Here is a 22,463-nt window from a genome sequence, read left to right as displayed (position 1 = left end):
GATCATCATTTTTTGATAAGAAATTACCTGGATGTGGCACATTGTGTTTGAGGCACTGCAATTCGAGGAAGGGGACCCTACCTGGTCATCCAGCTCATTCAAATCAGCCATGGCCATGATGGGGGTAGCAGTTGCTGCAGCCAGGTGTCTAGAGCATTCTAGCATCACAAGATGAGACCCAGGCTGGGGTCAGGAGCCCAATGTTCTGGGTTCAGATCTTGGCTCTGCCCTGTGAAGTCTTGAGCAAATTGCTTGCCTCTGTGCCTCAGTGTCTTCATCTGAAAGCTGAGGGGGTTATACTATGTGGTCTCCAAAGTCCTTTCTCGCTCCTAACATCTGTGTTGCTATGTCCTAATATATAGGAATGACAAAGAATGTGGACAGAGAGGGCAATGTAATATAAAGGTCATTGAATGAAGAATCTCAGGAGATCTAGGTCACAACCTCTGTCTGTTATAATGTGTTACCTCACCATGGGCAAATCATTTAACTTCCTAGGTTTCTCATCTGTGGTGGATGTGGATAAAAAGGCTGGTCCTACCTTACTCAAAAATAATGTTGTGGGGTAGAATAAGATAAGATTTGTCCAAAGACATTTAGAAAAATGTTGCAAAAACAACAAAACCGACCTATAACAAATATACCAGAGAATTTATACTTACACATACTATTATCTCTTCATTGTGGCCATCTTTACAGGCCATGAAGTCATTTCTCTACTGTCATCACTCAAAACATCTGGGAACTCCTCTTTTGAAACTATCTTCAGCATCTGTGTCATTCTGCAGATACCCTTAGTGGAGGCAAATCTTTCTCCTATGGGAGTGGGTTTCATATTTGAAGCCTCCAAAAGTAGATGTGTCTTCCCTAAGTGAATGTCCTGTAGACTGTTTCCTTAGCATTCTGTTAACAGAATGAACCCTCTTCAAGTCACAGCAAGTGAAAAAAGACAAGTATAGAATAGTGGGTATAGAATGTTCTAATTTGTTTTAAAAGAAGAGGAAGGATGCATACATACACACATACAATTGTTCATCCACATGCCCTTATATACATGTGCTTAAACTATTTCAGAAAGGAGAATTAGGACTCTAATGGTCTGGGGTAGGTCTCCTGATCTGGGAAGGTGGAAAGTGCCATTTTAAGTGACTTGGAAATGTCTTCTATAATTGATGTCAGAATGTCGTAAACTAATTCTCCAAGTGCATCTTCACTTGGAGATTTAGTTTACGACATTCTGATTTAGTTTACGACATTCTGACATCAATTATATGACATTCTGACTTCACTAAAGCGTTCAAAAAAAAGAACTAACGATACTTTTTAAAATAAGAAACTAAATGGCAGTGCCAATATTTTATTTAATAGTGAAAGGAAAGGTTTTTTTTAAAACTTCGGGAAAAAGTAAACTTAATGAGGTGATCCCCATTTTGAGATCATTTTGGTCATCCATTATGCATTTTGGAACCAGATCATGCCCCAGTGATCTGGGGGGTGAGGACCACCCCTAGTTCACATCACGTAAGCCTGTTCTTAATAATGTAAAAAGATCCTTGGAGCTTGGGCATCGGAACAAGGACGAAGTGGTGGGAGGGTGGGGAGAGAGGGGCTATATAACATTTGTGCCTCTCCTAAGCTAGTGTTGAGATCAGACTAGAAGGTGGTGTGATCCAGTGCCCCAACAACTTGGCGTTATTTCCCATAAATAAACAATGGATGAGGTAGAGCAGGATGGAAGGAAAGCTTTCATCCTCTATTTTCAGCTTACAGCCATACGAAGTTTTCTGGTTTACTTGTCAGCTAAGTGGCCCGCTGCCTCCTTCTGCATAGTGTGTGTGTCTTTCCACATCTGTGGACATGAAACACCAAAAGTTTATCATCCGATTCATTTATTCCTTTTTCTCTTCAATCTCTAACATTTTATCGGGATCTTGCCATTTACCCACAGGTATACTCATGATGAAGTTGGGAAATGCCATATCAGATTCTAAAAATATGATTCTTCACCTTTTCTGTATGGGAAAGTATTTTGCAGAGGTAACTATAACCAGATTATCACTCATCTGCCATTAGGGTTTTGGCAACAAAATGGTGAGAGACACACAGGTTTTTATTGGGAAGTAAATTGTAGAGCAAAGAAGCAGATATTGTATTTATGTAATCTTTGCTCAGTTGATAGACAAAGGGTTAAACTATCATTGAATATTTATTGGACCTCTACCAAGCACGTGGCATTTTTCAAGACTTTAATTTTAATTTTTATTCAGAATTATGAAAGAGTCCTCTTTTTTAAGGCTTAATTAGAAGTGTATTTGTCTGGGGTATAGATGGTGTTCAATAAATACTGGTTGAATGAATGAAGAAATTCACATCCTACTCTGCTAATGTGGTTTTGTTGCCCTTTTATTAGGCACTCTCACTTTATTTTCTGTTACGTGTCCTTTTAAAATAGGAAAACCTTTTGGAAGTATATACTAGGTGGAAGGCAAAATGCAGAAAAATAGTGTGAAAATGATGCCCAGAGTCCTTGTTTGTAATGATTTTTAACAGAGATTGAAAAATTGTAATGCATTTCATGTGGATGGTTGTATTTCTTTTCATTTCACCCAAAATGTTTGAAAACTAAAGCATTCAAAAAAAAAAATAACGATACTTTTTAAAATAAGAAACTAAATGGCAGTGCTAATATTTTATTTAATAGTGAAAGGAAAGGTTTTTTTTTTAATTTCGGGAAAAAGTAAACTTAAATGAGGTGATCCCCATTTTGAGATCATTTTGGTCATCCATTATGCAATTTTCTCAAAGTCTGATTTGTTACTAGGTTGAAAGTATGCTCAGAATAAAATGTGATGGCAGCTTAAATGTTGCTGAATCCAGGGAAAATCCCCCCCAATTATATTGTTCTCATTTTATTACTACTATTTTTTACAACCAGATCATGTACTTTATGTTGTTGATATAATAGATCCATGAGTAATAAGAACAGGATACATTTGCTAAATATTTTATTTAAATGATAAGAATGACTTATTTCCATTATCCAAATGATAGGAGGTAAAATTTGAATCTAAGTTTAATAAGTTTTCTTTGTTATTTGTGGTAAATTATACAGAAATATTTATATTTTTGCTCCCATTACTGATAACATAAATTCTCCTGCTTTAACAGAATTTATGGTAAATGGAAGCAATAATATTAATTTTGCTATATGTTGTCTGGATTTGACTCTATAAACACCGGTTACTTAAAGTCTCTTTTATTGATTCCAGATGGAATGCATTGTTTTCCTGATGTATAGAACATTGGAAATTTATCAACCTTTTATTATTCCTCTTAGAAATGAGCTCTTGGTTTATTAGTTTCTAATAAAACTAAACAGTTATGCTATTTGCATATTATATGAAGAAGTGTCATACAACAAACTCATAGCAGTCAATTAACATAAAAGCTAATTATATAGCTCATCAACTTACAAGAGTTTCTAAATTCATGTTTCATAGCCTAGAGCAAAGGAGGTTTGCATTTTCACTCTTAAATATTGACTTTTAACTTATATCAGAAGTGATTTCAATATTTTTATGGATGAAAAGTTAGTGATTAAGCTAGATGCAGTACTTACTATAATCCAATTAAAATTTCTACACTAACTAAACCTCTAGAAAGAACATCTCTGCTATAATGTTATCATATTAAATATAAGTCACTAAACCAGGTTAAGTACTGGTTTCATATCTGAAAGACACTCCAAAGTAACTATAAAAATGAGTGAAATTTATTGGAGATTGTCAGCACTGCTATAGAAGAGACAGCTACACTACAATGACAGTTTCTACGTGCAATTGTACGCTGTAACATAATTGTATTCCTGACATTGTGATAGCTATCAAGCAAGAAATTTACTACAAGATTAACAGAGACACAGTAATGAACAAACATGGGAAGCATCCTGTAATTGACTGTTATTAAAGTGTTGTCATAGTGGTCTATAATAAATTCCCTAGCTCCAGTTTTCTAGAGAAACCAAAGCCAAAACTTTCTACTACTTCTTTCCTATTTTGAAGTTGGGATATGGGTAACACCCTCTCCCCAACACCGCCTTTCTCCCTACCCCCCTTCTCACAGCTCACATTAAAAAGCACATGGTCAGAAGAGTGCTTAAAAAAAAAAGAAAAGACCCTACATATACTGAGTAATCCAGAGTTCTAGGCAGATTTCAAAATTGGGTACTTAGGACTTACTTTGCTCGGGGTATTCCAAGATAGTAATGAAATCATAACGGATCATTTTCATTTCGATAATTTGTACCACATGAGTACATGTATAAAAGCAATGGCAGATAAAATTGTGTGCCGAGTGAATCGTTTTTCTCCTGATACAATGATGGCTGCTTTTTTTCATTCATATTTTAATGAGGTTAGTATCTCTGAGACAGCCCTTCAAGGGCGGAGTCACCTCTCCCTTAAGATGACAATAGGAGTTGCTTTATTGACAAGTACTATTCAAAATCTTCACAGTATAGAAAGACTTAGTTTTATTCCACTTGTCCCAATACTTATTGCATTCTTATTGTCAAAACACTTTGAGGGGGAAAAAAAAGCCTCAATTATTCTATGAACAGTGGTTAGATTTACCGAAGACAATTCAGCAAAATGGAATTGTTTTAAACTCTAATCATGAGAGTTTAAATAAACATATAGAGAACTACAATGCACAAACATCTTTTTCTTAACCATTTTCTGGCAAAATCAGATGCTGCGATTGGGGCTTTAAAATTGAAATATTATTTTATTTTATGTACAATGAACTCTGAGTCTCATGTTGGGGGTTTGCCTTTTCTGTTTTTAGTGAACATTGTAATGTTTCCTCTTCTAAAGTATCTGCCAGCAAAATTTTTCTACTTTTAAAGAAAGTTAACTCAAGGGACCAGCTAATCACATCAGAAAGCCAGTTATACTTCATAGACTTGCAAAATCATCAAAATTCACATGAGGAGTCCTTTCTATACCATAATTGTTTTAAAATAAGCACAGTACTATCCTGTGCCAATATACAAAATGACACTTTAAAATAAAGACTATCCATTGTTAAGTGGAATGTTTTAATGCAGGGGACTGTTTTTACGAAGTGTGACTCAGTAAGTAAATACGATGGCTCTCAAAAGTTTGGTTGTGAAATGTCTTTCACAGATTTAACATAGTGATTATGCTTAAAACATGCACAGCAGTTTTTGCATATAGCTCAGAACTTTAGGTTAATTAAAACAATTAGCTTCCAAAGTGGCCTCCACCCAACACGAAATGCTTTATCATGTTAGTGTTGGGGTTTGATATTCTAATATAAGGGACTCTGTTTCTAAAAGCATTTTCAGTGGTCAGACCTTGCACTCCTGTGATATCACTGTCTCCTGCCTCTGAATGGTAAAAGAGAGGGGAAGAGGAAAGGAGACTGAATGAATTTCTTGATTACAGTTAGATTTTTTTGATGAAAGTAGCTGTTCTTCACTTTAAATTAAAATACTACCTCACTCGCATCCATAGAGTACTATGGATACATTTTATGTGCATTATTTAGGGAAATATACCTAAATACACCCATCTCACACACACACACACACACACAATATATATATAGATATATATATATATATCTATATATATCTACATATAATCATTTAATCATTCTGTTGGTGATCTGCTTTGATTAATTATAATTTAAGAAATTACTGTTACATTTTATAACTTTAAAAAGTGATTAATATTCATTTAATGCTTAGTTTCTGTAAGTTAATAAAACAGATTTCAATTTTGTTTGTAAACCTATGTATTGCTTTTTTTTTTTACAACTTACAAAGTTTGAAAAGCATAAATAAAATGCGACTTACGGTTGGGATGTACGGTTTAAACTATTTACTTTAAACTCTTTTTTTTTTTTTTACCATAGACATTGTTGAGAATGAAAACTTTCATGAGTTTTTAAATTTTTGATATTTTAGTGACTAAATTCTGTGGCAGGTTTTAGTTTAATAAACTGTTTAACTACAGAATTGAATGCATGGGACTTGAAAGCATTTCAAAATCAAGCAAACTCAAATCAAACTTTGGAGGCAGAGGGGGAGGGGTTATTATTATATGTGCACATGGTGGGGGGCAGCTGATAGTTAATTAGTGGGGTTTTTTTTCTTTTACTCTTTTCCCATTTTCTTTTAATTTTTTTTTTAAGTTAGTTCCTTATTGAAACTGGAGGGTGGTGGTGATTGTTCGTGGTTTGTAATGGTACCTAGATTTAAGAAAACATGCACACACCACAAAACTGAGCTTTAATTTTAATTCTCCAGCCCTTATTTATCTGATTTCTGGCCAGATGGCGGTGAAGCAAGGAAACCCTTTGTGTAAATGAAGCCCACATGTGAAAGTGCTTCTGTAATGTAATCGTTGGGACCGGAAGGGTTCATACTGTGTCTGAAAAGGGACAATAGAGACTGGATATATCAACATTGCAGAAATCGAGTTCATTTGTGATTCAGCCCCTTTCACTATGGTTGTCATGAAAACTTCCTACTTTGATCAGCAGAGGGTGGAAAGGAAAAAAAAAAAAAAAGCCTTCTAAAGGCCGAAGGATGCCGCACTGTTGTTTACGGTGCACTTGGCTTCGGTTCACGCCCCCTTCCGGAAGAAGCAACAGGGAACGGAGCATCCTGCACCTTGACCTGTCTAGACTGGAGAGAAGTTTTTTTGTCTCGGTTACCCAGGGCGAGGGATGCTCTTTGACCCTTAGCGCTCTGGCTGATGAGACCCTCACTCTGTGAGGAGGTAGTGTCTAAATGGCTCTGCTGAGTTCTCGTTGAATTCTGAAGGGACAGGGATGGACAAAGACACGGACCAGCTGTGCTAAAAGAAAGCTGAAATAGAACCTGGGAGAAGTGAAACTTCGTAAGGCACTCTTGTTCTCTTTTCCCCCCAACTCCCACATCACCCTGGGGCATTAGACAGCTGCAGCGGAGTTGGGGAACAGCTCCCAGGAGAAGCAACGGAGAGCAAAACTTTTTTTACTTGCGCTTCTCTGGGATTCCGCTTCCTTTAAGGAGAAACAAGAGTTATCTCTCGAGGGACTTTTAGACAGTTTACCACAGCCATTCTCTGTGCTTCATTGTTTATTCTGCACGTGGAATGATGTTTTTTGAATGATTAAATGTTTATGCGTAGTTTCTAGTTTGAATGTAAAGTTTCACCTTGCAACTTTCAAATATATGCACTTTTTAAACTATAATTTAAGCTAAACTCAAATGATGCAACTGATATAATTGTATAAGCAAGTTTTATATTAGGAAATTAATACATGTTTGTATTAAAGGAGGGTTAGGTGTGTTTCCATGTGTATTCATTTGAAGATCTTTTAAATAATATTCAAATTAAGACAAGTTTCCTCTCATTTTTTTTCTTAATAGATTCCCTTAGCCCAGTCTGAGGCATTCTTAACAGATCTTTTGGATAAAGTATGTGAACGAATGAATGACTACAAATTTGAAGAAGACCCTGTAACTAAGGAGAGAAGTTTCAAGAGATTTGCTCCAAGGAAAGGGGACAAAATATACAAAGAATTTAAAAAATTCTTTTTTTATTCTGATGCTTACAGACCTTTGAAATTCGCGGTAAGCACATTTCTTCGCAGATGAATCATATGATCTATGAAAATGCTTTGGCTGCTTTTTTATTTGTTCATTTTGGTTGTTTTGAGTTTCAAGAAATTGAACATTTAAACGTTTGTATATTTGCTTTGGCTTTATCGTCCTGTTGCTTTTTAAACGTTAATTGTGCTTTTAGTAACTTGGCTATTGAGAGATGGAGGGCTTGTGGTATTTCCTGATGATTTGTCCAGGCATTTATGTGAGATTTTATAAAAAGGGCTATTCACAAGTTCCCCTGAGTTTAAAATACAGTTTTCACCTTGCTTTTCTCAAAACATGTTGCTTGTGTGAGTGTTTGGGTTGTGGTTTTAGTAAGTCCTATCGCCAGATTTCCACCTAGGGAATCAGGGGCTATGGCTGCTAGATTAAAACCCAAATGAAAACTAATGTTGTTTTCAAATATTTATAGACAAATTATGGAAAGGGTAGGACATCATCTTTTTTCCTAAGGATTCACAGCATGGAGACAATTTTTTTTCCCTGAGTTGATTCAACTATTCTAGCACAAACTAAGTTAAACAAAGGCTTAGGTATGATAGTTGGCTTAATGCCAAATTCCTTCCCAGTGTAATGTTTATTTGACATGAATGCTGGTCTTTGGCCTGCTAGAATGTGCCTAGCAAAATATATATTGCAATATATTCCATTTTTTTTAGCACTGTTGAATCAAAGGGATGGAGAATGCTATTTTTAAAATGTATTAAGTTCATGCATTCGTCAAAATATCAGGTATGCTGAAACTCTGAAATAAGGACTTTACTAAGTGACTTTTTGAGATTTTATTTTAGTTAAAAGTAAAGGTAAGAATTTAGGTTAAACGTATTGTGGAATAGAATGGCAATGAATAAGTGCATCAGTATATCACATTATAGAGGAATTTAAATAGTTTTAAATGTCATTAAAAAATTTTAGAGTCTTGTTTAATGAACTCAGAAAATGATTTCCAAGTCCCATGACTGTCCTTGAATAACTTAATTTCTAAAAGTGTCAATTTGTAGTTCTTTAACTTGAAAACATATTGCTGCTAGAATTTAAAATTTTCAAATGCAGGGACAAATTAGAGCTCCCTCTTCTCTGAAATGTAGGATGTTTTTGTAAAATTAAGTGAAATTATGATCTCTGAATGTTATGAAAAGAAACTTTTCTAAGTAACTGTCAAACATGGGGTCCACAGTAAAATTGAAGATGCGTTTGTTTTGATTGCTAAAAAGAATGAATTATTTTCACACTTCAGACCTTGTGTTTTAAAACCACAAAATGAATTATTATGTTCATTCTGAAGAAAACTGGTTTAACCATTTCAAGGTGCTGTGTGTGTTTTTTTTAATTAAGACTTTTCATACTTCAGACCTTGTGTTTTAAAACCACAAAGTAGATTATTATGTTAATTCTGAAGAAAACTAGTCTAACCATTTCAAGATGCAGTTTTTTTTTAATTAAGACATTTTTAAAAATTAAGACTAAGACTGAAAAGGCTTACTATTTACTTATCTTTTCTTGCTATTAATTTCATCCCAGTTTAAGGACGAGAAACAAATACATTGAGTCGTTTCCCTTTTTCATTCTCAGACCCCATCTTTCAACATGACTAAGCATTTAGTTAAGTCCCAGGAAAATGGTGCAATTAACATTCTGGGAAGAGGGCTAATCCCATACAATGAAGAATTAAACTGAAAGGGCTAATAAAAATGGACCACCTTGGTAACATGATTGTATATTTTTAGCTAATAGCATTTTGATAAATCCTTCGTAACAAAGTACTCTGCGAGTGTATGTATATATACACATATGTTGTTATTATATTTCTGCAGTGTGAAACTATAATAGAAGAGTACGAAGATGAAATATTCTCACTTATCGCCCAGGAGGCAGACTATCTAGCTGACAAGCTGTGCAGTGAAAAATCAGGTACTGTGTCTGTTGTAACATGTCCTCACTCCCTTGCTCTCCCCCTCTCGCTCTCACTCAGCGTTTCAGCATTTTTTTTTTTTTTTGCAAGCCCTGCCTCACTGCCTTGCTGCAACAAACGGCTCTGACGGAGGGTTCTCCACTCAATCAGAAAGGACACCATGTGAGAGAAAACAAATGAAAACCACAGGGCTGTGTTTTACTGTTTTCACTGTTTCCTCTCCGTTTGAATGAATTCCAAAATGCTTGAATTCCAAATGTTAAAGAACACATTCTCTATCAGAATTAGATGAATCCAAAGCAAGGTTTGTTTTGTAACTTTTGGAGAGTAGATTTCCTATTCCTGAACTAGAACAGGAAAATGTAGCGCACCTGCAGAAGGTGTAAACTTTATTTGATAATAAATTTTAAATGAATTTTGTTTTTGTTTTTCTTAGAAGTGGGCAGTGTTTGAGTCTTTCAGGTTTCTTTCTCAGAAACTTAAAATTTTTTTTTTTTTTGGTGGAGAGGGTGGAAATTAATATTTGGCTCATTCTTAAAGTACACACACACAGTCAGAAACTAGGGGGGAAAATGCAAGAACTTTAATGCTAAATACGATGTGAAACCCATTAACACAGGCCCTCCCATCTGATTAGCTCGACATATACCTTGCATTCGGTTATCATTTTGGTAATTGTTTAATACATTTACTAGAAGTCGCACAAGTTGTGCACTCTTTTCAGGTATCTTTTTGAGCAAAATAAATGAATATATAAAAAGACAATAGTTTAAAGCTAGTAAAATACTTTTATACAATGTGAAGGCTTGGAACATTTAGCATTTAGCAATAGCTTATATAGAAAAAAAGTCCAATACACTTGTACTCACAGTCACAAATTTAGTGCCAAAGTCTTAAAATAATAGTCACTGTACGTTTGTAGATAAATATTTATGGCATCAACAGTTATTAAACAAGATGGTTATAAGGCTCTATAACCAGGACAATTAAGGTTTTCTTACTCTGAGTAGATAACTGGGTTATTCTCTCTAAAATCCAATTTGGAATGGAAGTTTGCAACAGAGTATGGTGAAAAGATGTTGTCAAAGGTTGTTTAAGAGTCTTTTTAAATTTTTCTTTTATTTGGGGTATGTAATGTAGTACACTGAAATTCACATAAGTTCATAGCTGCAACTTCCCAAAGAAAATATTTCTGAAGTTTATCAGACAATTCAGATAGATAAATATGCATTAAGATATGAGCAAAACTGATGAACAATATCTGAAATATTTGTTTTCCTATTTCTTCCTCGTAAAGAGTCTGCATTTGTCATAACTGTGTTTGACAAATGCAAATAATATACTACATGAACACTTTCTCAAATGGTGCAGAAGGACTGAGAAAGTTTCACCAACTGTTTAGAGCCACAGCTCCATCAAATAATAAGATTCTGGGGAAAGACTCTGCTTCCCAAGTTTGGCAGTTTGATTTAATGTCAATATTATTAACATCTCTTTTCACTTATTTTATATATTTATAATTGGAAATAAAAATTAAGCATTAACCTTGAGACAAATACACGCTTAAAGAATGATATGTGCAGTTTTCCTGGAATTAAAAAAAAAACATGATTAGGTTAATAATTCTTAATAGTATTTGTTTTAAAAGAACTGATGAAGTATTTTGTACTAAAGCATGAATATTAGTATCCGAGAGCTGTGGTGAGTAAAGAGGCAGCTGCCACATACTGCTACATAGTAAAGTTGTGGGGTTTTATTTTTTCAGGTTATAGTTCTCTATGAAACATATTTATGAATTTCCTAAAATATTCATAAATTTAAAACCAAGAATAAATGAAACCCCAAAAAGAGATTAGAAAACCCTTCCCCCTAAAAAAAAAAACCCCAACTATTGAAGCAAGTTAGCACCATAGTAGCAAGGTAGAGAGTTTTTAAAAACTTAATTATTGCCAGAAAAAGCTAAAGCAATACACTAAAAAGAAAAATTCCCATTAATTTTTTTCAGCAACAAAGAAATAGTGTGCTTTAGCATATAGGGATGGTTTCAGATAAGGGTGTAAAAGATGACACTCATATTGTAAAAAAAAACAACCTGGAGATGCTTTCAAACATAATCTAAATCACAAGTACATTAAGTTTCCTACAATAGTATGACATTTATTTGCTGTTTTGTGAAAGTAATATTTATCTTGTTATATTATGTAGCTACTTTGCTGTGACACGATTTCTACAATTTAAATGATGTTTTAAAAGATATGACAATGTGGCTCGTGTGTGTGTGTGTGTGTGTATGTGTGTGTACTGAAGGTTATGAAATTATACATCCACCAGTAACTATTTACTGAGTGTGTTCTGTGTGCAAAACACTATACCGAGAGCCGTTGAAATGTCCACATGTCATTTTAGGAAGATAAATAACTATTTAAAAACAGCTATTTCTAGAACTGGGGATTTGATATAAAGGTTAATCACTTTCTATACTTTATATACACTTTGTATATTATGAATTTTGCTTTTTTTATTTTATTTTTAATTATTGCATGTGAACAAATGAGGACACACAACTCTTTAAAACATTAAGGTTCTTAAGTTCACCTCTTACAAAAATAAAAAGGGAATAAATATGTCAAATTTAAGATCACTTGACTGTGTTTGTTTAAAAAATACCACGAGAGTTTCATAAACATAGGCCATCTTTTGGATGAGTGAAAAAATCTCAGTGAAAAGTTGAAAGATTGCAGACGGATCTGGGGACACCTCTGCAATTTTATTTGTTGGGTATATTAAACACTTTCAAAAATACCTTGTTCTTGGAGTATGAGACAAAGTAAGGGGCTTATTCCCCAAAATAATGTCCCCCCCCGGGCAAAAAATAAAAGTGAATTCATCAGGTTTTCCTAGTAGAATATCATGTGGCATATATCCCAGGCTTCTCCAGGTTGTCATTTTGATGTCTTTGAAGTCAGAATGATCTTTTAAAATCTTAATATAACATAGAGACATGATTAAAAGTTTCAATATATTCCTCCTAAGGTAGGGAATATATACCCTATAAATTCAAGAACAAACAGGTAATCTTATGTTCGTTAGAGTATGTGAGGTATAAATAAAAATATATAAGCATATTCTATATTCATATCACTTTGCTTTGATGTCAGATCTTATCATTTAAGAACATTGTGGCTGATGAGTTTGTCACATAAAGATTTTTTTAATGTAATACATGGAATAAGGCATCAAGTACTCAGAAATGTTTTTTCTACTTTTAAAGTAAGAGCATTTAAACCTTTTTGTCTAGACTTCCCAAAACTAGTGGGGATGTTAATTTCTATTATACAAAAGAATTACTTTCAAAGGTTTCTTATTTTATACAAATACTTCTTATTTTATATAAATTATGTAGCTAAAATAATCCATAGTCTTTCTAAATAGAGTTGGTTGTTATTGTTTCCAGTTGGAAAAAGTAGTATTAGGAGAGTACCTAGCAGCCTGTCTGCTCCTTGTATTAAATGCCAATTGAACTGTACCCTTTAGCAAACTGTAGGATACTCAGAGGGGATTGTCTTCATATCTATGGGTGAAATGATGCGATACCTTTGATTTGTTTTTAAATATTCCAGGCCCCCCCCAAAAAAAAAAGGCAGTGGAAGAAGAATCAAGAATAGCAGATTGCTGATAATTGCTGAAGTTGGGTGCAGGGTACATGGGAGTAGATTTTGCCCTTCTTTCTACTTATGTGCATATTTGAAATTTTCCATGTTAAGAAGTTTTTTAAAATGTACTTTCACAAGAATGTACTTTGTGCAGGATATAAATCACTTACTCGTCTGGTATCTAATGTGATGATGATATATTCCAACTTTTTGTTTTCCAGATCTGTGTGAAGCTTCTTCTACTAATCACACTGAACTCTAAGATGACTGTGCTATTAGTGGTAGAAGGAGTAAAGTCACATCCCCGAAAGGTCAATGTCTGCATTTTATGTTTTCATGTTGTCTTTCATGATAAGAAAACTCACGCTGCTTGTATATACCATGGTTGTTTCATGTATTTTTAAAAATTCAAAATCTGTCATTTGGCATCATGACAAACTGATTATTTCTATAGGTGCTGAGGAGTCCATAAAACTTTTAAATCACCTTCGTGAATTTGGATAAAAACAGTCTTGGTAATATCGCCAACCAGTAGGCTGGTAGTAGGAAAACAAAATGAAGACATTTTATAAACGAAATAGGGATTTAATAACATACACTGTATATTTTAAAGCAAATGTAAACATACAAAAGCGAGTATAAAGTGTTCTATTGATAAGAACCTGATTTGATTTCTTAAACACTTTGATTGGCCATGAGATTAAGAAATATGTTACAACACATTCCAAGTTGTATCTCTGGAGTTGTATATGGATATTGGTGAAAGAAATAAACCCACCTTTTATCAGGGATGAAATTTAGAGTCCGAGAAACCATAAGTTTAAAAATACTGTGATCTCTAAAATCTAATTGAATGCATAAAAAATAAGTACTTTTTATAGTGAGCAATAATTATATTGGCCTTTATTACAAATACATTCTGAATTCAAATGATTTAGAAAGTTGATTTCTTGTTATAGCATGTAATCTTAAAAAAATAACATCAGTAGTGATGCTTTGTTTTGCTTCTTGCCTGTTTTTTTTTTTTTAAACTTCTAGCTAACATACAGTGTGTGGATGTTTCTACTAAATAACCTCGCATTCTTCGATGTGGGTGTGTTTTTTGAGATATGGAGGTGAAAGAGAAGGTGAGGACCTGATGGGAAAAATACCATTTTGTCACACTGAATACGGAAGTGTAGTAATAATTTCACTCTTAGACATTCATTGTCTCATTAAATTTGCATCTAATGGTATCTGCTTTTAATTATTTAAAATGGCAGGGCATATTCTATAACTTTTTTAAATAAAAGAAGCTCTCGTTGCTGTCAGTGAGCATTTAGTGGGAATTTCTCCCCCAAAAGAACTAAAGCCATTTGCTATGGGGTTCATAATTGCTTAGAAAACACTATTTAAACCACTCAACTGGACTCTTCAGCAGGAAACTATTCTTAAATTTCTGCAGATTTACCAGCATTAATAGGAAGAGATTTCCATTTTCTCCCTCTCCCCAGTGCTTATTAAAAGTCATATTTTTAAGTTAATGTCATTAAAAACTGAGAAAGACTGTGTTTTGTTTTGGCCTGTGTAGCTGGCTAAGTAGTAAAAGACCCTACATTGTATAACCCAGTGAACCAGTACTGCAGTTGATATATAATGGAAATAGGATTAAAGAATCATTAGCCCCATTTTCCAGTAGAGTAGTAAAATTGTTCTTTCAAACATAGTCCCTGTATCTTTATAGAAACTTGTCTATTTAAGGTTAATGTAGCATTTGAGACAGTGAGCGTTCCGAACTTAGGCTTTCTTGGGAAATCGCTAAACAGGAACATTATTTCTTAAAATGTAAGGGACATTCTTGGCAAGATGATGAAGTCCATGGGGGAGCTAAGTGAGCTTCCTTTAAAACTGTAATATTTGTAAATCGTAGAAGTGTTACTGCAGTCATTTTCTTGCTCTAATTTGTAATCATTAACAACACCCATATACAGACAATGCTAATACTACGCAAAGAATTTAAGAACTTTTAGATTCCTGTTTATAGCCTAAATGAACATGGAGACATGTATCTCCTTTGCACTGATGGGTGTTCTCAATGTTGATGTCTCTGCTTCGAATGGAGAGAATCCTGGATCTTAACTCTTACCCCTAATCTCTTACTTTGCAAAATACCGCTTTTCCGTTTCTCACAAGACTTTTGATATCTCATGTATTTTTTTCTCTCCAGAAAACTTTTCCAGGTTAAACTCAGGTAAATAACTGTAGCATATGAAATTACTGATTAAAATTATGGTTAAGTGACAATACACAAATCACTCTGTGGCTACAACAATTCTTAAGTTTCCCTGTGAGTTATTGTGAGGTGGTTCTTCTGCTTTTGCTAATGAGCAATAGCAGGACAGAGTATTAGCATCTCTTTTAACCACATTTCTGCTTTTTAAATGACTGTTATTGACGAAAAACCAAACAAAACAAAAACACTGGGGTGTGAGAAAAAAAGTTTCTCAGAACAAATAAAAGGCAGTCTAATTGTAGGTGAAAAAAAACTTCCTGAGAAACATGTGGGGGGGACATGTAATGCTTATTAAAATAATGAGGGGAGAAAACATGTTTGGGGGTAGATGGTTTCAGACTGTACTTTTATGAGATGGTTTATTTGGGTCTCCATGGAGGACTTGTGTGAACCTGTTCTCATAAAGAAAAGACCAGACTGTCTGAGATGAACAGTTTATTTTTCGTTATGTGGATTACTACCTGCTAAGAATAAGCCAAGGCCAATGAATCTATTTCACTGAGGAGTAGAGAGTGGAATTGAGCCAAAGTCCCAAATGGGAAAGATCAATACTTTATTTACTAAGACAAGTCCTAAAAAAAAAAAAAAAAAGTCAATAGCTGGTCATATTTTTAATACCTATGTCTCTGCTTAGGTTGATATTTATATCCAATTATGTAAGAGTTTTATCTAAATATATTTTTTAACTATATATCAATCTTAAAATTCAGATTATAATGGAATATGAGAAAGAGCCATCTTCGATGTGATTTTGTGGTCTCTTTTAATGTGAGACAAATTTGTGAGCTACTCTTGCATGCTTAAGGCCCACTCTATTGCATACTATATAGTTTTATAATGAAATGCAATTAACAGTGACATTAAATGATCACAATAAAAATATATCTGTTAGGTACAGTGTTTACCTATAATTTGCTTCCCCTTATAAATTTATTAAACCCCCCAGATAATTCACTATTAGATCAAGGAACTAAAAAAGATAAAAGATCACTTGTAAAAAATGAAGTTGGAATATGGGAGTCACAAAAACCAATGTCCTTAAATTACCTAAGAAAAACACAGTAAATAATACTGTTCTCTCTTGAAATTTTACTTGTTGCCCCTCCCCCTTAAAGTGTGAAGGAGATTGTGATTATATTATTATTATATTTAGTTCATTTGCCTAAGGGGTAATCACCAGAAAAATGAGGCTTTGTTTCAGAGAGATAGTTTCTGGAAGTAGTCCCTAAAAAGTCAGACATAGCTCTCCAGTCTTTCTGGATTCTCCCAGGAATCTAGGAGATGCATAGACAGAGAGATATACCTAGAAACATAGCTATGTACAAACAAACATATAGACTTCTTAGATTGGGACAGGCTAAAGCTTTGATTTCTCAAAGATGATGCTCGAGTAAAAGAGGCCATTCCTTAAAGAAAAAGAAATCACTCCTCTGTTCCTTATCTTGAAGAGTTATCTTAAGATTTTCAAGAAAGAAGTGAAAAAAACCCTAAATTACAGCACACACAGAAAATATTCTACCCACAACAGTAAAATATTCACAAAGTATATTTAATCTGTTAAAAAATGATTAGAAAACAAAGATTCTATGAGGTTACATTGCAAATATATTACAGTCTTATTATGATATGGTTCATTGTTATGGAAGTCAGATTGCAAGAAACCCTGGGTCAAATTGTATCCCCCAAAACCTAAAAGCTCAGTAGAATAAGGTAAGCCATGAAATAGCGTTCTACCCTCCAAACCCAGAATAGAGGCAAGTTCCTGATTGATGTGCAATGCTACTCAGAAGCATACGTAACCTTCCCTTAGAGTGATAAAGATTCTAGTAACTTCTTTCTTCTTTCCGGAATGTTAATGAACCAATATCTAAGGAATACAAGTTATATAATGGAACATTGGTTGCCCACTGTCAACTAATTAATCATGACTGAGACTCAGAAAGATCCTGTAAGTGATAAGTGAAAATATTAATATCAGTTTCAAACTTTATGAATAGCTAGGTTGGCAACTGAAGAGTGAGAATGTACTGACATTTTATATTATGGGTTTACTTCCATAGCAGCTTTCTGAACAACTGGGAATTTTTCTACAGCATATTCTCTGATATCAGCCTATAAAGGATGATGATAATCCTTGAGGTGACACCATTGTCAACAGAGAGGGCGAGAAGATTTCAATCAGGTGATTTTCATTGTCTGATAGAAGTAAATCTTTATGACTTTGTTGTTCTTCATCAAAGGGCGCTGATTAAGCACCTTCATGCCCTGTGATTTGAAGAAGAAAGCAGAGAACCAAAAAATAGACTATTTGGTCCCCATTAAAATGGATCCTATTTAAAGCAACATGGTATTAAAAGAAAGTGAAACCTAATAGAAATGCAGGTTCGATAAATGTTATTAAATTATTAGACCTTTAGGTGAAAATATACTCCTGAATTGCCTTTATATGCAATCAAAGGCATGATGAAATATTAATGCCCTAAGATTAAAGGGTCACTTGAGTAGGTTTTTTTTTTTAAAGCAATACCCCCCAATAGTGAACAGCAGCTGTTGCCAGTTAGCTGTACTTTGTATACTTTGTGGGTGCTAAAACCTCCACCAATTTTGAAATTGAAAACTCCCAGTTCACTGGAAGGATCTGTGTTAACCGTGAGGCGGCGCAGACCGAGTGGGCTGCGGTTCCCTCTTGCCAAGCCACAGCAAGCTCAGCGATGCTCGTGACCATTCACAAGTGCTCTAAGAAGGGTCGGCTGCAGAGAGCTAGAAGTGTCAGGGGCAGAGGACACGGCAAAGCCGGCCTAAGCAGCGCTGATGTGAAAACAAAATGCCCCTTAAAACAAAACCAAATGAAAGATGCTGGGTTTTCGTGCTTATGGGCGTGGTGTACTTAAGGCTTAAGAAAGAGCAGAATGTGTTCTTCTTATTCTTATTATTTAAAATGCCCCCCTTTCTACTTGGCGGCTCAGTCTCAAATCCTGCAGACTGTTAGCTTCTCTAGTTCTCATTCTTCACTTCTAGTTACTAGTGATTTATTCCCAAACGATGGAAGTTTTCTCTTATGCACTAGCACAGCGTTAAGTAATGATACCTCCTGCCTCATTACTCAGGGTGGGAAGCAGTGAGCCCAGATAACTCACCACTCCGCAGCTACTCTTCTATGGGGGAGAGCAATCCTATGACCCCGACCCCGGAGCTTCTGACTAACTTGAGCAGAGCCCCTCCAGCAGCTGGCACTCTCCCAACAGGGTGGCGGGGTGGGGTGGGGGTGGGGTGCGTCCGCAGGGAGCTCGGTCCAGGTTGGCAGCGTCTTGTTTGTCTTCGGTGTTGGGGAATCCCACGCCTCCTCCATTCGAGCCTCCCGTGCCCTTGAACACTGGCCGAGTGGGTCAATATAGATCCCAAAGGAACAAATATCTCTGCCAGCCAGTTAGGCTCAAACAAAGCACTGTCTAAGGCAGGAGGTGCTGAGCTGACTTTTTCCCTTTCTGATTGTTTTAAAATTGATTTGTACCTCAGGAAGCCTGGAGCACAGCTCTGGGCTCTTCTCTTAGGTTGGCTGGGTAAATTTAAGCTTCGTATTTAGAGCGAGTCATCAATATGCCCAAGCTGGAAAAAGAGAGGTTTCCCCCTCTAAGTTATCTTAATATCACCCAGCTTGCTCAATCGTGGAGAGAAAAGGCTGGGAGGAACCTCAAGGTGTGGTGTCCTCCAGCATCCGCACCGGGGTTTGAGGACTATTTGCATCAGCCTTTAGATGAGTGGGAACTGTTTGGAGTCTTGCCTGCCTGCGTTTGATAGCAGTTGATTGTTTTACAGTAAGTGTGCACCCCCCTTTAAAAATTCCTCTGTATTTAATTCTCCCCAAACACAGCATTGGGATACCCACTGGGCACTCACAAATGCCCAGCCACCTAAGAGATCTGTAAGCGCATACTTGTCTTTAAACACATGGATTCACCAGCAATTTGAGCTTGATTTTCAGTCATGTGCTCAAGGAGACAAATCAAATGGGCAAATATTCATTAACACCTACTTATTGCAAGGCAGTGTGGTGGGCGCTGAGAGGGGTGTGAAGGGTGGTAGAGAAAACACAAGGAGGTGATTGGGGCGGGAGAGAGGGAGCTTCAATTTCAGCATGCATCCAAAAGCCCTGTCAATTGGAAATTTACAGTGGGAAGGGAGGGAGACTTGGAGAGAGAGAGAGGCAGGCAGGGATTTGCAGCGCCAAAGATGGTGCTCTCCTTACGTTGGACAAGCAAGGAACCCCAATCCTCCGGCTTTCTCGATGTGCATGTAAATTCTTCTCCTGGGTACCACTTCCCTCTGAAATCAATAGTCAATGCTGAGACTAGGCTGAGACAAAAAAAGACCCAGGCTGTTGGCAAAATAGAGAAATGCTAACAGAACTCACTGCCGATAGGAGAATTTTAATTTAGGAAATTTGTTCTCTGGTCAGTGACCTTTGGTTGGGGCGAGGGAAGGGAAGACATGCTGAGAAATCAAATGATAGTGAAAAATCTTGGTGTCTCTTAGTCTCAGAACCTAAAAGTGGAGCTCCCAGAGTAGTGAGATGGACTTTGCCCCTTTGGGAGTGCTGGGTGCTGACAACGGAGGTGGGATTCTTCCCTCCGAACCCCTTATGTAAGATCCTGAGTGCCTTGGTGAAGAGCTTCTCCCGTTAAGCTTTGTCCTGGCCCCAAATGAAGGCATGTGTTCCGGGATCATGGAAGAGTTTTCCTGATCTTGGGTCAGGTTCCTGGTTTTGCAGGAGGACTGGAAATATTGGGGGGACTCCCTAACCCCCCTCTGAGATTTCCACTGTGTACACCCTGGGGGGGGTGGGGGCACTGGACAGAGGCTAAACAGATATGAGTGTGCTGAAGAAAATGTGCTGCTTGGGCTTTCTGAAACTCCAATTGCCTGCAATGCTTGGAAAATGGGGTTAATTGAATTTCAAGCTAAATACAAAGTCTGATCATAAAATTATTTCATACATTTTTGCTAATTTTCAGTAGAGTAGAAATTGCTTTGTTTTTATTTGCTGCTTCAGATTCTTACAGTGCTGTGGGGTGATCAGAGTAAACAAGAGAGGACTGAATCTCTTTCATCACTTTAGATAGAATATATAGTTACGCACATGTTTAATTAAACACCTATGGCCAGTTTGCATTCGGTCATTTTTTTTTTTCTTCTGAAAGCGTACTATCGAAAAGAATCTCCAACACTGGGCTAACATAGGTGTCCTTGGTTCCTTGGATTCTGTTTTCTCAACTCGTTATCAAGAGTTTATAATCTTGGTCTGTTGGTTTGTATGCTGGCTTGGTTCATAAATCTCCTGTCTAGTGAGTGGAATTTCTGATTCTTTCCCACCGTTTACCTTAGAAGATCCATACTCAGGGCCAGCTAAGAGTCCCTCTCTCCCCTGGCTGGAGAAGTCCCTGGGAAATACTCACTGGTCTTTTCCTCACCCCTGCTCTTCCTAGAGGTAGCAGGATGAGCCTTGAGCTTATAGTAGGACCACACTGTGGGAAACCCCTGGTCCTCTAAATACTTTGTGGGTGCTGTTAAAAACCAGAGCAAGCTCAGGTGCCTGGAAGTTTGTGGGTCACCCACAGCCACCTCAATCTATCCTTGAGGAACATTGCAAAGGCAAAAGGCAATCCAGGCTCCTTAGCCTGCGTTCTTTCTTTAAATACAGACAAACCAAAATGAAAAATGCAAAGCAACTGTATTTTCTTCTTAGTAGTAAAAAGGAATAAGTGTATCTGGAAAGTATAGATTTAAAGATGTTAGAAAATAAAATGGCCCCAATCCCATCATACAGTTATTATTGTTTATGTTTTATACATATATATATTTTTGGAGGGGTGCATGGTCTGGGACTCGAACCCAGGTCTCCTGCATTGAAAGTGTGCATTCTACCACCTGTGCACCTCTATGTTTTATACGTATTTTATAGAAATCAGATGATATCTTATCTGTCTTATGATTTGCCCTTTTCACTCAGTATATTGTGAATCTCTTTTCATGTCATTCAGTATTCTTCTACAACATAAATTCTAATGGCCACAAAGTATTTATTTCACATATTATGTCAAATTTATTTAAATAATCCCCTATTTTAGGCATTTAGATTATTTTCCATTCTTCTTACTGTAAACAATGCTGAGATGAATTTTTGTAGCTGAATTTTTAGCATACTCCAGCAAATTTTCTTTGGCTACATTCCAAGAAATGGAGGTGCTAGGTAAAATATGTACACAATTAGCATTTGGTATATATTGTGAGATTGTCAGTTTCTTTCGGTTTAAGCTTCCACCAATTTTGGCTGGGTTTCTGGCTGTTCTAGGAAGGTCTTAGGAAAACTTAGACCCATATTACTGAGAATATCTGAGACTAGAACGATGCCTAACATTCAAATATATATTTGTTGTTGAAAGATATGTCTGCCCTACGGTGATTTGGTGCTCCTGTGAGTGAGGTGTCCAGAAAGCCTGGCACCAGTTGAAAATATCCCTTTGTCTTTAGTCCAAGCAGAAGAAAAACCCAAGCAATTCCAATCCATTCTCCTTCGCACTTCCAGAGGAGCAGGGCAGGGGACCCAAGCTGCCCAGAGCAGGGCTCCCCCCGCCACAGCAGGGCCTGGGCTCTGCCTCCTGCCACAGTAAGTCTGGGCTTCCTCATGAGCACAGAAGTAAGAGCAAAGAGAGAAACATTAGCACTGCCCTTTACAGATCCCTTCCACGGGCCTCATTTTATTTCATCCTCTGAAAAGCCTCGTGAAGAGATAGGATGATTTTCTCCATCATAAAAATGAAGAAATGAGGGTCTAGAGAAACGTAAGTGACCAAGATGAAAGGGCCAGGTCTCCTGCCTCACCATGCCAGTGGATCGCTCTCCAGAGGCCCCTCTGATGATGCTAAGGGACCTAAGGAAAAGATCCCA

The 22,463-nt window shown here is 36.2% G+C and overlaps 1 protein-coding gene across 5 annotated transcripts in view; it reads left to right on the top strand.

Moving 5' to 3' along the window:
• CNPY1 (canopy FGF signaling regulator 1) overlaps positions 1 to 14,731 on the top strand; it is a 41,924-nt gene extending 27,193 nt beyond the window's left edge. For 3 of the 5 annotated variants that reach the window (XM_077165208.1, XM_077165245.1, XM_077165226.1), the window contains exons 2-5: positions 7,445 to 7,648; positions 9,496 to 9,592; positions 13,468 to 13,557; positions 14,285 to 14,731. In XM_077165208.1, coding sequence (XP_077021323.1) covers positions 7,445 to 7,648; positions 9,496 to 9,592; positions 13,468 to 13,508 — 342 coding nt within the window. In that variant the 3' untranslated portion in view covers positions 13,509 to 13,557; positions 14,285 to 14,731. Of the gene's footprint in view, positions 1 to 1,414; positions 1,522 to 1,948; positions 2,038 to 7,444; positions 7,649 to 9,495; positions 9,593 to 13,467; positions 13,558 to 14,284 lie in introns of those variants that run through there. The other 2 variants (XM_077165217.1, XM_077165237.1) reach the window with 2 other exon arrangements.
• The last annotated feature ends 7,732 nt before the right edge of the window (positions 14,732 to 22,463 follow it).

The sequence above is a fragment of the Tamandua tetradactyla genome, chromosome 1 (genome assembly GCF_023851605.1).
Source record: "Tamandua tetradactyla isolate mTamTet1 chromosome 1, mTamTet1.pri, whole genome shotgun sequence".
NCBI classification, from domain to species: Eukaryota; Metazoa; Chordata; class Mammalia; order Pilosa; family Myrmecophagidae; genus Tamandua; species Tamandua tetradactyla.
Note: the sequence above shows the minus strand (reverse complement) of the source record. Positions and strands in the feature narration are given on the sequence as shown.